General features: G+C 37.4%; 1 protein-coding gene across 6 annotated transcripts in view; it reads left to right on the top strand.

The window, feature by feature from the left end:
- The window catches only part of ADGRV1 (adhesion G protein-coupled receptor V1), a 253,862-nt gene extending 236,708 nt beyond the window's left edge, over positions 1 to 17,154 (top strand). For all 6 annotated transcript variants that reach the window (XR_012052990.1, XM_072922272.1, XM_030258698.4 and 3 more), the window contains 3 exons: positions 6,743 to 6,934; positions 8,596 to 8,773; positions 16,687 to 17,154. Coding sequence is in view for 5 of the 6 variants with exons in the window: in XM_072922272.1 (XP_072778373.1) it covers positions 6,743 to 6,934; positions 8,596 to 8,773; positions 16,687 to 16,805 (489 nt within the window). In the remaining variant the exon portion in view is untranslated. The remainder of the gene's footprint in view (positions 1 to 6,742; positions 6,935 to 8,595; positions 8,774 to 16,686) is intronic.
- Positions 17,155 to 17,374: the final 220 nt, after the last annotated feature.

Here is a 17,374-nt window from a genome sequence, read left to right as displayed (position 1 = left end):
GCAGTTGTGTAGGAGTGGTTACAAATGTGCTGAGAGCTATGCAAAATATTTATAGTGAATACTGAATATCCAAGCAAATTTGCTTTTTAAAGATGTGCCAAAGTGTGCGAACCTGTCAGGTAAGACAGCCAATCTGAGATGAGTGCAGTTTGCCAGAAAGGAATTTATGGCTTTGGCTTTGAGTAGAAGTTGCAAGATTCAGCATGGTGTTGGCATAGCTGGCTCTGCATAAAGAGAAACTTGGCAGTGTATACTGAAGTTTCAGATGAGACATTATTATTAGGAAAACTTGTTCAAAATGCTGAAAGCACAATAGTTTTTCATTATTACAGAATATACCGTAACCTGTTTATCTGTGGAATTAAAACTTTACCAAAAACTGAAAGCACTCAAAATAAGTATATCTCAGGGAAAACCTGTAAATGCACTTTCAATTTAATGATAGATACAGGAATGATACTTTTCTTAATTCGGTTTTTTAAGGTGGCTTCTGTTCTTGTGTGCATGTGTGTTTGTGTGGTGGCAGTTGGCTGGTTTAACAGGTGATGCCTGCTGACATGGTATGGGTTTTGCAGTCCTGAATTACATTTATTTATCCTTGATTGCATTTATTATTTGTTTTTGCTTTTGATGTTAATTTTTAGGTCTTCAGCTGTAACTGACACAAATCTTGCTGTACAGAGCAAATGGGGTGTAAATGCCTCAGGAACCAAAGTGCAGATAAGCAGCAAACGTTCACAGTTGAAACTGTGATAAGATAAATTGCAGGGTTGATAAGAATTACAATGGTTTCATCAAAACTGATGCTTAATGGCAAATAAACATTTTAACACTTGATACACAGCAGGTCCAAAGTCTACTTACTAGATGCAGTCATCAGCTGATGGAGCTGCACTGCTACAGTTAGTTTTACAACAATCAGTTTGAATGCTAAGAAACAGAACACCATATAAACAAGGGGTCTTTGATTTATATTTCAAAGGTTATTATTTCTGAAGAGCCATGACAGGGAGAGGTAAAGTGATAGCTTCAGTTGTATCACATAGCTAATATGATACTTCTGTCATAATAGCAACAATAAAAGATCTTCAATCTGCTTTCAAAATAAAATGATTGAAGAAAATAATGGCAAAATGAAATGTACATTAAAGACTGCATAGAAAAATGCTATGCCTGCAATTTATCATAATTATCTCTAAAAACAAGGAAGGAAGGGAAGCAGGAAAGGAAGGAAAACTTTCCTTGCAGAAACAAATAGATAATTATATGTTTTGTGTTTGCAACTTCACTCATATTATTAATACCACTGCATGTATGAATATTCAGTTCCATAACTAATCAAGAAAATATTAGCGAAGATTATATTATCAAATTTATGTCATGCATTGCACAATGGCACTGATTATGATTTCTTGAATATGATTCCTTTAATTTTGTGAGTAATTTCTTGCTTTGCAGAGATTAGCTTTTGAACTTAATGAAACATGCAATTTATTTGTATCAATCAGACTGATAATTTTCCCAAAAGAGGTAAGCACTTGTTATGTAAATCAGGGTTAATCCACAGCAGTCTTTGACCAGCCAGTGATGGAATACAACATAAAGAACTTCCCATAAATTAATGAAAACCCTAGAGAAGTTCACAAGAAATCAACCAAGGCACTGAATAGCACACCACCACAAGTGGCAGCAGCATCCCTGACCGTTGACAGTCAACCAAGAAGAACAGTGTGACCACTAAATTAACAAGGAAAGGACTTCCTAGGTCTGGTTGCCAACTGTAAATAAGCACAGTCTAGACAGAGAATGAAATTAAATCTCACCCTGAAAAAATTAAAATCTGAAGTAAGACTAACCACAACATGAACATGACAGTAATGATGAAGAGTGTCAAAACCTGATCCAAGTACGGACAGCTTTTTTGTTGCCAAAGATATGTTTGTGTGCTTTATTGGGGCGTTTTTACTATCTGGCATGAATAAAGGTGTAACTGTAAAGATAATAGTGTATTTTTTAGCCACTGTGTTTTAAGGAACAGAATGAACCATTTCTGGTAACAGAAATTTGTAGTCTGACTAAGAGGTCAGATTTCTTCAGAAGCCTTGACTTCGCTTTAAGTATTCTCCTTTAGAAAAGAAACTTTTAGTGATACAGTCATGTGACAATAGGTAACAAACAAAATTTCCCAAATTAAATGTAATATTAATTAATTAATTTTAAATGTAATTTAAATTATTTTTAGTGCTGATATATATCCAGAAGCAGGTTGAGGAATGGCTAAAATGGAGTGATGAAATTACTTTTGGTTCACAAAAATCCTCTTAAGATACTTCAGTTTTATATATAGAAATACCATTCCTCTAAAACAGATGATAGTATCTGAATGCACTTTTCTGTGGAAAACAGGTTCTACAATTTTCAGGGTAGGGTATGGTTAAAATACTTGTGGGAGAAATATGATGTATATTAGCTTCAAAAATAAGTCTAATGCCTTGGTATGTTTGTGTTTATCAGAACAATAATAAAGTTATGTGGTGCAGTAGTCACCTTGGTTTTCTCTCTGTATGTAAAAAGGAGATGATGAAAAAATTTGCTGATTTACCTTTACACATTACTAATAACAGAGTTAGCTCAGCTTTCAAATGTAGGTGTACTGTAGTGCCATCACAGTAAGCTGGAGCACACAGAGTTAGAGCCCAGACAGAGAAACTCTTGAGTGTTCAGTGAAGGTTTCCTGTGGATCAGGCCTCCAGTTCTGCATGGGGTTTCATGAGCTGTAAAATGTATGAATGTATTCTGTCTTTAATTTACTAGCTTCCTGCAGCTGCTCCTCAAAATAAATAAATCAATCTGTTACATAGGAGAACCCACCTCACACACATGCATGAACAAAACCCTCTCACCAATTATATTTTGTTCATATATACCAGGAAAAAAAACTCCCTTCTTCTACTATGGAGTAACTTCCACAGTCTTTTTGGGCAAGTTGCTCCAGTGTTTAGTTACTCCTGCATTAAATATGTTTTCCTCATATCCAATTGGAACCTTCACCATTTCAGCTTAGGACCATTCTCTCCTTCCGTCGCTTCCCACTGGTTTCTCCATGACTGTCTCTCATAGAGTGAACTACCTGGCATAACCTAGAGCAGCACTGAGACTGCTCCCTCCTCACTGAACAAAAATAAGCCATCAAACTTTTCCATGTGAGCTTTCTTTCAGACAGTTGAACCTGTGTTTATATGGAGTTTTTCACCCCTTTTTTCACTACAAAAGAGATTATGAGCCAGACCAGCTTGCTGAGATTAAGTGGTAAGAGCTTAATTGTCTTCCATCAACAAATATCAGTAAAATATCCAACAGTCTTTGCAGACAGTCTCCTGCAGGCTTTTTTCATATTGGCACCACATTTGAGAGCTATAAATTGCCTGTTTGTGCTCCCTCCTTTGGGACAATCTAATTGTCTGCTTGAAGCAGTTCCCACCTTCCTCTGTAGGAAATACATTACTACTACCTTTTTCTTTGATCTTTTACTATGGCATTGTACTAACACTACTGTGATAATGTATCCATAAATTAAATGGGGTTGAATGTTTTCTAAGTAGTCCTGTGGGCCCAATACACAGAATTTATGTAGAATTGCTAATAAATCCTCTAGAGTCCTAGTTCTTTAGTCCAGTTGTTCAGAGTGCTTCAATGAAGTCCAGGTAAAACTCTTAGATTATTAGTCAATTGTAATCTGAGACCCAAGAGACTCTTCTGACTCACCAGCACATGATAGTGAGGTGAACAGCGTGGCTCCCAACATATATGCAGCAGCAGAGGTTGCTGGCACTAGGCTGAGATTTTGGGGTTTGAGTTTAGCTTAGGTTTTTTTGATGAAAACTTTTAATGAAAAATATTATTTCCCATAAATTCAACAGAGTTGTTATTGCCTGTGTTAACTAATCTCCACACCTTGACCAACCTCTCTTCAATCTTTATGGTGGGTGTAGGTTCCCAGCAGGCCTATCAGCAGAAATTAACTATTGTCTTCATTTAATTCTTAGTCCATCCAGGAAGGACAAGCTCTGTGAGTCTCTGAAAAAGTACAGTAGTTACAACTTGACTAGAGTTGTTTATATGATAAATGCAGAAAAAAATATTACAATGCCAACAACCTTATTTTCATAGCAATTTATGACTGTTTTTACAGTGTAAAAGGTTAAAGTGAAAAGAAACATGAGTCAAAAGCATGACAAAAGATAGTTCAATTCTCAGACTGGACTGGTGCTTTTGAAAAAGCCCAGTGAAACTGTGAAAGCTGTGGTTGCACTGACAACAACCTAAATATCTGCACAGTGTCCATTCTCTTTCAGAGTAAACACCTTGGTAGCTGCTGGCTTGAAAAGAAACAGAAATACATATGATTTACTTCATATCTTCATGTGTATGCTCTTTGGAACTCAGTGCTATCTGGGCAGGACCATCTGACTTGTTTTAGCTTCCTAACCACCTTCCTGGGGGTTTTTAACAGAGACTCAGGACTGTCAGAATATGACCACAAAGCCCTTTTGATGCTTCAAACAAAACTACAGTGATGGTATAAAGAAACTCACATCTACAGAGCATTATCTTATTGAGATCCTAGATTTGGAGAGGAATATAGGTGGGAGAAGGATCCATCCTTTGTCTAGCTAAGCAAGGAATTCTCTGTCCAGCAAGAATTCCTGTGTAAATTTATTGCCTGCTTAGAAGTGTTTGGTTTCATTAGATATAAGCTTCTGTTTGTAAGACTAAATTGCTCTAACAATTTACAGGACAGGAGAAGTAAAACACAGTTTTTGGTTCTGTTATCTGTCTCAGCCTTTGACTTCTCCTGTCCTTAGGTATTAAAATAACCTCCCTGTGTCCACGTGATTATTATGGAAGGACCCAGAGGAGTTGTCTCATCATCCATCTGCAGAGTTACACCAGGACACAAACGAAGTTAATGAGATAATTTTGACACTTTATTCCATGCCTATTTGTTTCAGAAAATTGGGTGTCCACACTTGAGGCTACACAGGAGAGTGACTTGTCATGGGCCTTGTATACCAATGCCTTGTGTCCCTGCAATTTCAAAAGACAGGACTATGCAGCTTCTTCAGCTAATGGGTTCTCTGGAAAAGTACAAAACTGCTTGAAATGTGTGTGCAACTTTTGTGGTTAGGCCCTCAGAGACTGAACTGTCAGAGGCTACTCGGAATTTTGTATTGTCACTATAATTTTTCTTTCTTGGGGGTTTTATCCTTTTCAAATCCATAATAACTTAAAATAAATCCATTTGCAGGCCCCATTATGTTTGATGTATATCAGAGACCTTGAACTCGTTTATAGAATGAAAGGAAATTTTAGTTCCTTTTTAGTGTCTCAAACATGTTTACATCAATTTTATGGAATGTATTTGCTTATATGTATCACAAAGAAATTTCCTCTCAGTAAACTGCTATGAGTTGTCATGACAAATAAACAATAATCTGGAAAAGCAGGAACATGTTTTCACAAAATAGTTTTTTAGTGCTTTTAGTATTTTTATTTGATAGTTTTCTGTTAAAAAAACTCACATGCAGAGCTGTATGGTTTTATAGCAGCTGTGTGAGTATTTCCAGTGTTTAACCAGTTGGGATTGAAATGCTGTTGAATCCCATTAGCTTTTCTTATGTGTCACTTGGGACCAGATGATTCTGTCATATCATTTTGGCAATAGAAATTATCAGTCTGTGTATTGTTAAGTGCTATTGGGTATTTGCAGTCCCTTCTATTTTCAGGTATTTAAAAATTTTTTTCATTAGGAATTGACAAATATAATTAGATTAAACTCCTTACTATTTGTAATCCCAATTAGTAGTTCCATGCCAGTGGATACCTTTAAAATTAATTGTTCTGCTTAGTACAATAGGTTTCAGGGTCCTAGAGAACAATATGAATTAAAAAAACATTGCAAATGTAATTCTATTGCAGTAATTGGTAAGAATGCAGAAGACTTCTTTCTGTACTATTTTGGTTACCCCTTCTTTGGTAATTTGTGAACAGGTTGATTTATCAGTTGGAGAGGATTATTTTCCCTCAGTATTAGTGCAGCCTAAAAATTAAAGTAAGTCAGATTTCATATTGAGGAGTTCAATTTCTGGATTTATTTATAAGCACAAGATATGGTTATATTATTTGCCTTGGCTCAGACTAAAGGCCAAAATTAGCAAGTTTTAAAGAACTGCAGAAGCATACCTCAGAGCCTTTGATGTAATCAGAAATTAAAATCAGTGCATGTCACAGAACATCTGATTTATAATTATGGTATCTGTGACAGCAGCAGTGCAGTTTGCATGAGGTAAAGATTACAAAAAGCCAGCAGGTCAGTAAGAAAATGAAGAATTGTGGCTATGGAACAGCAGCCAGATGTTATTATAAGGGATGTCTTTAACCTCATTTTCACTGTTATGACAACTGTGAAACTCAAGTCGGTTTTGTTGGTTCTAGTAGGGTCATGGCTTTCTTTTGCAACTCTGTAGGTTGACCTAAATAATTTTCAAATATTTGTGTGTGTGTGTGTGTGTGTGTGCGCGCATGTTTATGTGTTTTTAGCTGCAGAACTCAGGATATGAACTTATTTGTAACTTTTAGATCTCTGATGGACAGTGATGTTATCCATTATTTTGCACAGAATGCTCTGTACCAAGCTCCCTGTATTTCACAAGCTGCTGTTGTCTTTCAATCTCTGTTTAAGGGTCTTTATGTCTTTGTGGTATATTTTATCCTGCACAACCAACTTTGCTGTCCTGTGAAAGCAAGTTACACTGTTGACATGAATGGGCATACAACTCCAGGATCAGCATTTTTCACACATGGCAGTGGTCTGCCAGCTGCAGGAGGAGAGATCAGCAAGTCCACACAGAACCTCATCAGTGCTATGGAAGAGGTAAGAGTGCTACTGTAGTTCTCTGTAGTCATTAACTTGTGTATTAAAATGTACCTGGAAATTTCAGCATTAGTTCTGAAGTGTAATACATGGGAATAAGATGCTATAAATTATAGGCTGGGGGAGAGCTTTTTTATTTTTCATTTATTTTAATAACAAAAATATCTATATCCATGTTTATCCAGTTATCTTTTTCAATGCTATTCTTGGAACTTAATGTGCCCTGATGACATCCCACCTAGAGAATTTCCCCTTTCACATTTGAGTCTTCAGTTTATTATAGAGGTTGGCTAAAGTGTCAAAAGTAGGTCATGAGAAATCAAAATATCAGGTTAATTCTTTCAGCTTACTATAGGTTTTAGATGAGTTTTAAATAGTTAATTTCTCAGTTATGATGTTCAAAATTTCTGGAAATTGCAATAAAGTTAGAATAAAATTGGAATGGAATGGAATGGAATGGAATGGAATGGAATGGAATGGAATGGAATGGAATGGAATGGAATGGAATGGAATGGAAAGGGGAAAGGGGAAAAGAAGGGAGTGGAAATGGGAAAAAGGAAAAGAGAAAAGGAAAAGGAAAAAAAAAGGGAAAAGGGAATTGAGGGTGTAATGGCTTTACCCTGCTTGGATGTCAGGCACCCACTAAAGTTGATGATATAGAGATATACTTAGCGCTATTAATTTAATTTATTCCTTACAAAATCAGAGAAGCATAAGGAAAAAAAAAGACCTTAAAAATATATTCTTCAACAACCCTCCTCCTTTCCCAGGTCTAATTCATCCCTCAGTAGCACAGGGAGACAAGGAATGGGGTTATGATCAGTTCATCACCTGTAGCATCTGCAGCTCCTCAGGCAGAGGAGTTCTTCCCATACTGGAACATGGGGTCCCTCACACAGAAGACAGTTCTCCACGAACTGCCCCTGTGGGAGTCAATCCCACAGGCAAGAGTCCTCCCCAGACTGCTGCAGTATGGGTCTCTCTTCCAAGGGGTGTAGTCCTTTGTGGAGAGACCCCAGCGTGGTCTCTGAATATGTGTCACAGCCTCCTGTCAGGCACCCCCCTGCTCTGGCATGGGGCTCCTCCATGGGTTGCAGGGCCACATTTGCTTCCTCATGGTCTGCACCACAGGCTGCAAGGGAATCCCAGCTCTTGCATCTGAAGCATCTTCTCCCTCTCCTTCTCCACTGACTCTGGTGACTGCAGAATTGTTTCTCTCACAAATTCTCACCCTGCTCTTCCCTGGGCACAGTTACATCTGCTCAATAACCTTTATTATTATTATTATTATTATTATTATTATTATTATTATTATTATTATGTTATCACAGAGGCATTACCACAATTTCTAATTGGCCCAGATGTGGCAGTGAATACATCTTTGCAGCTGCCAGGGTTTGCTCAGCCAGGCATGGAGGAAGTTTCCAGTAGCTTCTCACAGGAGCCACCCCAGTAGACCCCACTGTAACCCTCCCTATATAGATAGATATATAGTTAAATTTCCTAAAAAGTTTAAAAAGGCTTCCTGGTCCATTATAGAAGTGACAGAATAGCTGGTTACAAAATCTCTTGGTCTTTAGTTCAGCTCTGGTCATAATTTCCAGTGTCTTTACAGTAGTTTTGATTATTACTGAATTTTTGTGTCTTTTTAAACTCTGCAGGTGCCTGCAGAATGGGAGAGGGCATCGTTGCAGCCTGCTAGTCAAGCTAGTGCTGCCTTTAAGCAGAGTCCACAAAATGGTAATGTTTTCCACCCTTCTGGAGGATTCAGTACCAGCTCATTAGTTGCTGATGAGGAATCACAGGAGTTTGATGACCTAATATTTGCTTTAAAGACTGGTGAGTGACTCTTCCCCTTGTCCTTCAAAGTTTGTTGTATTGCTGTGTTGTTATTCATCCTAATGGTGCCACCATTCCATGAGATACAGTTAATAAGGTCTCTTAATATAATCTGATTTCCAGTGAAAATCTTAAAGGTCAGTTGTCATGGGAAGGTCTGATAGGACAACCAAAGAGGCAAAGGAATCCTACCTGATAAGATGTGGCATACACTAACCAAAGCCCACCCAGGTAAAGTACAAGTAGACTTGCTTAGTAGCAGGAGGTCACCTAAATGGTCTTTAGGGATATCAGTGAGCCTTGCAAGAGACAACAGCAAGATATTTGTGGGAGTAGAAGAATAAGTGACCTGGCACACACAATTTCAGAAGCTTGTTCCTTTCAGTGATATCAAGAAAAGTCAAATTGGATGGAAGACTGGGAATGCTGATAATAAATAGGTATTTTTATTCAGTAAGTTCATAATGTTCTATATCCTAAGCTGATTTATATTGGAAGAAATGCCTCTAATGATGGGGCCCTCAACATGTGAAGGACATGGACTGAGTCCAGAGGAGGCCATGAAAGTGCTCAGAGTGCTGGGGAGCCTCTGCTGTGAGGAAAGGCTGAGGGAGTTGGGGTTGTCAGCCTGGAGAAGGAAAGGCATTCAGGAGAGCTTTGAGTCTCTTCCAGTACCTAATGGGGCTACAAGAGATTTGGAGAGGGACTTTTGACAAGGGCATAGTGGGACAGGACAATGGGGAATGGCTTTGAACTGAAAGAGAGCATGTTTAGATTAGGTATTAGGAATAAATTCTTATCTGTGGGGGTGAGGAGGCCATGGCACAGGTTACCTGGAGAAACTGTGTCTGCTCCATCCCTGTTAGTGTTCAAGGCCAGGTTTAATAGGACTCTGAGCAACCTGATCTAGTGGAAGGTACTCCTGCCCATGGCAGGGGGTTGGAAATATATGGTCTTTATGGTCCCTTGCAACCCAAACCATTCTATGTTTTGTGAAAATCTGGTTTATGCTTATTAATTTTTCTAAACATTTTACAGACTAGTTCTACTTTGTTAGCCATCAGTTTTTCTTTTCTCAAGACTTTAAAAGCTAGGTGCAGAAGTTACACTTAACCTTTTTCTTTAAGTATATAAGAAGGTAGCTTTTATTTTTTGACTTCAACACTAAGGACATTCATAGATACTTAATAAGACATTAAAGTATCTGCATCTAACACTTCTATTATTACACAATATTTACTGCTTAAGTAACTCAGTTGGGATCAGTAAACTGTAGAAGACTGAGTCTTAAAGCATGAAGAACAATCTAGGCAACAGCCATAGCTGAAATATAACACAATTCAACATATATTCAAGCACTTCATTGCATTTTCCTAAGTCTTCAAGCTCCATCCCCAGTTAACTTGTTTTAAGCTCTTTGAGAAAGTAGGTCTAAGATTTAGATTTTCTTGCCTAAATTCTATTATTGTCTTCTTTAGTAAAATTTTATCATAATTTTTTATGAGCATTTCATGTTAATGTGATTTGAGGTAGGGACCTCAGGCCATTTTTGGAGAAAAATATTTTGTTTACATTACTGATTCAAGTAGTGCCAGACAATTTTACACCAATGCTTATTCATGTGCCCAGATGGTGTCCCCAGCAGTGTTACAAGAGCAAAAATACCCATGATTTCTAAACCAAACCAGTTGTCTCATTTGGTTTCAGGCTCACATTTGAACAAGATGAACTGAAGAAGTGGTGTGGAAGGTTAGAGTATCTTTGACCAGCAAAGTAAATGTTTATCAGCTGTTGTCTCAGACACAAACTTTAGCTCAGCATTTTTTTTCCTAAAAACAAACACAAACCAACCAACCAACCAAACAAAAAAACACACCCAAAAAACCCCACCAAAAGCAAACAAAAAACCAACAAGCTTTTCTGTAGCTAAAAATCTTTTTTATTCTTTCCATCCTTACATGTTCTCCAGTTCAGTTAAGTGCATGGCCAAGGAGAGGGAGGCAGGGAATCACATGGAATATAATAAAAAAAGAGATGAGGTGGTGGAAAGCTGGAATTTTTTTTTCTCTTTTTGGCAATATGGATCTATGCTGCTAAAGTATTCACTGTGCTGTGGTCTAACAGCAGTTTTATGATAATAGTTAAGCTAGCAGGCACTGAAATGAATTCACCTCCTAGTCTCTCAACACCACATTTCTTCCTCTATTGCATCATTGCTTGTGCTCACAAGAAGCCAGGTTAGATTTCTCCTTTTATTGTTCTTTCCTCTCCCTTCTCTCTCCCATTCTACATGACTTAGTCTAATGCCATTTGAGCACCAGTCCTTGCTCCAAGGAAGTGGTCATTGGCAATTGGAAGACAAGAACCTCTTCTCTAAATAGGCTAAAGTGTAAAGACAGCTAAGATGCCTTTTTGCTGAACTGCTCTTGCCTGTAATTAGCTGTGTGAGGAGCTTCTCAAACACTTTTGGAATAGGCTTTATTTCAGAAGGCTGAGAATTCCTTTTTCTGTAAGAGCAGGGAGAAGATGCTTCCCCCCACATTAGCTAGTTTTATCACTGTTAAACTCGGGGGGTGTTGCTTTTGGGGGAAGATTAGAAATACTGTTGTTTGAACTTTACCTTTGATAAACCGAAAGAGAACCTTCCATCATCTGTGTTCCCTAAAACTGTCAATCTATACTAAAACTTATCTATAAGTAAGAGCTAAAATGTTAATTCCCACTGTAAGGACTGACTGAGGATCAGCACTGATGAGCAGAGGAATATGTAAAAATGTTTTTAAGCCCCTTTGTACTTCATCTGCTCTTTCTGCTCATGTAGTTCTGAGCTGTCTGAAGGTGGGTTTAACTTATGCTCACAGGGAATAATTTTGTGGGCGCAAGGTTCAACCTGGCAGCCAGGATCACTGGGAATGAGTACAATCATAGCAAAGCTAAAATTTAATTCCTGCCCTTCTGCCACTCTCAGCTGTAGAAATGACGACAGGTTAAAAAAAAAAAATCAACCAATCCAACACAGAAAAAACTTTGGTTTTAACTTGTCAGTGTTTAGTAATCTGCAGTGTGCAGTGCTGCCCCATAAATAGTGCTGGCACACTCAGCCGTGTTGCTAATGGAATGTGTCACAGAACTGTGCACTTAGCCCTTGGTTCTACAGTCATTAATGCTGGGCCTAATTACAGATTAACCTGAAATACAGGCTGGGTCAGATTGAGGCATACAACTGCAGTTCTAGCAAATAAGGTGGACAGCAGTGTACTGTCTCTTAGCCACCCGTTATGCTAGCTTTAAACAAGCATCAAATGGTGATAGCGTTTTTCTGTTTTGTGTGAGAAATCCAGTGGGCTTCTTGTATCATACAGCCATTGTATGTGAATGCCTTACTAAGTAATTCCTTCTTTCCATCAAATATGCTTATATCCATACAGAATTACACAGTTGGGATTCACTCTGCTCACACATCATGTAATTTATTTTATTTTGGAAATCTTTTGGAAGACAGGCCAGCTCCAAGGTAGTTTATGTGAAGGAAATAATAAAACAATAATGGTAGGAAAAATAATTTAGGGACATGTCCGGCTAATTGACATGTGTTAAAAGCTTTTTTAAAAAATATATTTATTAATTTGTATTTATTTACTTAATTGTATTTTATTTATGGCTCTTATAATGATTCAAACAGCTTCTATTAAGAAAGTTAGTTATTTGTGAATTAGTTTTTTGTTAATTTCAGTAATAACTTTAAAAATATGCAATTTTTGACTAGATCTAATCTTCCCTCTGATTTCTTGTGCAAGGTTTATATTGACAGCCAATTTAGTAAGACCTTTGCCTTCCAGATTGTGACAGACTCATATGTTATTGTAATTGAGAATAAAGCCCAATATACCAGAATTCCCTGAAGACTTGTACTGTGGTAGAGAAGCATTAAGGCATGAATAAATGAATGATAGCCTTACTGATTTCTGAACTTCCATCTATATCTTACAAATACTCTTGTCCTCTCCCTTTCTGTGATGCACAAAACCAATTTATTCCTTTGGATGAAATGTGAAACCAAAACACATCGAAGCCTTTGAGTGAGGCCTAAACTCCTCCAGAGGTGACGGGTGACCCACCATGGTAGTATCCAGATACATAGTCAGCAGAATACTGCTACATTCATACCTCAGTGGTTTTTTGATCTTAATAGAGGCAACTGTGATAAATATTATAGAAATATTCTGGTATTTCTTTAATATCATGCAAATATCCTAATGATTCCCTGACATGGAAAATACCTGGAAAAATCTACTAAGTTAAAAACCCCATACAAATACAGCTGTTACAATAGCAATGTTATATAAAATGATTCATGATTTTCAATCTAATACAGCTAGAGTTCCAAAGTTAGCATTTTTTAAACCTTGTTGACCCCACTGAAGGTGCCTTGTTTAGGAATAAAGCATCTTATGTGGTCATCCTGAACCTGACAAAACACTTGAAATTTCAATTCTGAATAGTGTTCAGCGCACTATCCTGGAGACTCTCTATTACAAGGCATATAGATTGTAAGTGGCAAAGTTCCTGCCTTATCAATCTACATAATCTCTGTTTCGAAGGGCTCACTTCAAAGAAAAAAAGAAAGAAAGGAAAGAGCTATTTTGCATAGTCATTCAGTTTTCTCATCTGTGATTGTCACACATATGTTACCTGATGGCTATTGAATGTGACTGCACAATGCCCAGTAAGCAATTTAGTTCAATCTGAACATTATTTCTAGAAGCTGGGTGTCTGTTGGTGTTATTTCTGTGAAGTTAAAAACCTGAAAGAAGAATTAAATTTGGTTTGTGTAGCTTATTCATATACATCCCACACGAATAATAAAATCATGATTGATTAAGCAAGATATAAGTGCTTGAGAGATAAAAAGTTTTCCCAGTGATACGAGTACAGCACTCACAAAATAGACTCTTTCCCTTAAAATGTTTTAGTGAAACTCTGAGCTATCTCTGAGCAAGCAGATAACAGCTGGTGTTCCAGGGCACATATGGATGCACTGGGGTAGCCCTTCACCAGCAGATGTCAGTGGAGGAGCCTCTCTGGGTTTGAGGCCTGAGCTGAGATTTTTCCGTTTACAGCTAGTGCTTGTATTCAAAAAGAAAAGAAATAAAGGCTTCATTTTCATGCTTATTTTTCTTCACAAATTGGGGAAAAGTAATACTCCCTGCTACATATCTAGCATCCAATTCTAGCATCATTAGAAGAGTGCATGCTTTTTTGGGATCTGATTGAGTTTAAATTCCACTCTAATCTGAGAACACAATGGACGAATGAACTCTGTGAAAGTTGTGTAAACAGTCATACCCTTTCCAGCCTGCCGATTGTTTGGTAAGCTGGTATCCTGGTTACGTTTCAGTTCTTATTCCTAAAAAGGATCAGCTCTAACATAGTTTGTCTTTGCAGCATCAGCAGAGCAAGGCCCTTGTAAACCTAAAGTACCCAGTTTCAGTCTCTGACTTCCAAGTTCCTAATAAGAACCTCTGTAAGAAAAAAAGATTTTCTCTGCCTTTGCACAGAGCATGGACAAAACTTGCATATATATGACATTTAAGAATATACAGAGTATAATACTATTAGACCGATACCTGATTTTTTTAGTACCCAGCAAAAGATTCTCAAAGAAACCCTGTGCTAAATAGTTGCCACTTTACCAGTGTAGCCACTGGTAAGACAAATATCGAACACCATCATTCAGTGTTCATCTTGAAATCTGAGCCCAGGGTGATCATATGTGCGATTTCAAGGGGTTTAAAATAGTGGGGGGAGATTCAATTTTTGAAATTCATACCCTTTCAGATTGACTAAATGTCTTGAATTCATTTGACTGCTAGTATGCTCATAAGAAGTATTGTGTTCTTACTTCATTCGAAGTATTTTATTTACTTTATGGTTTTTACTTGATCATCTGTCCCCATGCGGTAAATACAGCAGTCTGATTCATCTTCCCTATTACAGTCAGGTTTCCTTTCTAAAATAATCAAACATCAAACAAACAAAATAACTTGTTCAAACAATTGCTGTTTTTCCCAGGACCTTCAAGCACCTTTTGGATATTAGGATCTGGCTCAATTAAAAGGTTGAATGTGCATAGAAATATAAATCAACTTCAATACATTTATAAACAAGTATTTTAATAATTCAGATCCTAATCTTGACTTTGTTATTGTATCTCTGTATGTTGATGGATTTTTTTCTCCTGTCATACTCTGGCAGTAGTTGTTTTCTCAGGAGCTTTGGTCATGGAAACCTAAAGACCCAGGAGTGTCAGTGAATACATGTTCCCTCCATGACCCAAACACCAAAACCAGGTGTAAGAAGGATTATGGTGCAGCTTACCCACTTTTTGCCTGGATCATAGGGAATGGATCCAAGTTTGGCCTCCACCAGGACTTTGTCCAGACTTCTGCAGGAAAACCTGGCTAGTCCTACAGGACCTTCTGTGCAGGTTCTCTGGACCAAACTCTGTATGCAAGATTGCAGCCTGACTTCCCACAGCAAAGCAGCATCTCACTGATGTCCACTTTACAGTACTTCTTTTCTGCTTGAGGGGTGGTGTGTGGAAGGGTGCTAAGAGAAAACTTTGTCAAAATGGAACAGATAGCATAGAAAAAGGTGAAGAAACTAAAAAAAAAAAAAAAAACAAACAAAAAAAACCCTATTCTTTTGTTTTGTCGAACAAACCAAAAACTGGAATGTCAGCTGAGGCAGAAATAAGAGATGCACTGTATACCTGATAGAAACTCTAGAAAATATTTTTCAGTATGAAATGCAAATCACTGCCTCTCCCAGCATACTCTGTTCAGGGCTGTTTTGAGCTAGATGTCATTCCTTTGTAACTGCCTTGAACTGCATGTGGTAACAGATCTGCTTCTGCCCAAAACAAATGACTTCCCCATAATTTGTAAATTACATCACTGCCAGATCATACTTGAAAGTGATTTGTATTGATATCTTCATGCCTCAATATACTGATATGCAGTTCTCAACTAATTTAAAGCCTAGACACCCCAAACCCTCAAAACTCATGTATTGTGTAAAATTTGTTCTATAGCTTGAGGAGAGGAGCTGAAAATGCTCTGAAGTTTATAGTTTCAACAGATTTTTTTCTGACAAAATGGTCTAAAAAATATTTGCATTTCATAAAATCTAGTGTAGGATTGTGTCTCCACACTAACCAACTCAAACCTCCCCCACAATAAAAGCCCAAATGAAATCCCCATCAAACAAATAGGAAACAGAAAGCTAGCAGAAGTCCTATGACAAAAGGATGGAGAAGGTAGCCTCCCAAGGTCTCTTCTAGACATGTGGATCCAAGGAGGTTCCCTTGGACCAAATTCTAGTATTGTTTTCTGACAGAAATAAAACTTAATGCAACAGTTTATGTCAAATGTGGGTTAAAAGAATATTGGTTCGGTCTCTTTTCTCATGTTGAAATTACTGTCCTATTAAGACAGCTGGAATTATCTTTTAACTTGGAAATTGTATCATTAAAAATCAATTATTCATGAGGAAGTCCTTGGAAGTACCGGATGCTAACAGCCAAACCATGAACGCAGTCCAAGCTAGGCCTTGATTTATGCTTTTCTGATTTCAAGGCTACCTCTAAATATTTATTGTACCACTTACTGGGCCAAATAGAGTGAATGACAGTGGAATTATGAAAAAGCATATCTGGATGGTACAAAGCTATGTCAGCTAATGTTATAATCCATGAATTCAGAATGGTAGACTAGTATGAGGAAACTTGCCACGTGGTTGCAGGGTAGGGAAATGTTTCAATAATCAGAATAAAGCCGAGTGGGACAGAGTATCCCTGTTTCTGTGTCAAAATTTCATTCTCACTTATTTTTGCTGTTTTTTCTCTATTTCAGGTGCAGGTCTCAGTGTCAGTGATAACGAGTCTTGTCATGGCAGCCAGGATGGTGGCAGCATGGCTAATTCCCAGATCGTAGAGCTTAGAAGAATACCCATAGCTGACACTCACCTCTAACTCCACAGCTTGCTTGGGTTTTTGTTGTTCTTGTGGTTTTTTATTCAAGCCTCAGTATTTTTATATTTGTACTTCCTTTTGCACTAAAACACTATATGAAACTGTAGTAGAATGCTGTTATCTTTACTGAATGTTTAACACGGAATGTTTGCTTGAGGTTTTGTATATCAGAAAAAAAAAAAAAACCTGTAAAATTTTTTATAGTTGGTGAGCAGCAATAGATACCATGGCAATTGGCCTAGATTTGTATCTTATAAGTAGAGGGTACATTTCATAAACTGTAACTTTTTTTAAATTAACCTGTGCATTAACACTGATTAATAAAGCAATAGAGTCTGTTTGATACAAACCAGTCTGTTATTTCTCATTACTGTTTATGAAGATGAAAAGTGATGCAGACACGCCATTGAATAGGAAAGTGTTATAGTGGCACAGTTTTTCTAAGTTTCCTAAGCTGTACTCTTCTCACTGTTTTGTTGGGGTTTTTTTGGGGTTTTTTTTGTTTTTTTTTTTGAATACCCAAATCTGTGAACAAACTCAAATAAAGACACAAGCCTTGATCCAAAGAG

The sequence above is a fragment of the Taeniopygia guttata genome, chromosome Z (genome assembly GCF_048771995.1).
Source record: "Taeniopygia guttata chromosome Z, bTaeGut7.mat, whole genome shotgun sequence".
In the NCBI taxonomy this organism is placed as follows: Eukaryota; Metazoa; Chordata; class Aves; order Passeriformes; family Estrildidae; genus Taeniopygia; species Taeniopygia guttata.
This window is presented reverse-complemented; position numbering and strand designations above follow the sequence as displayed.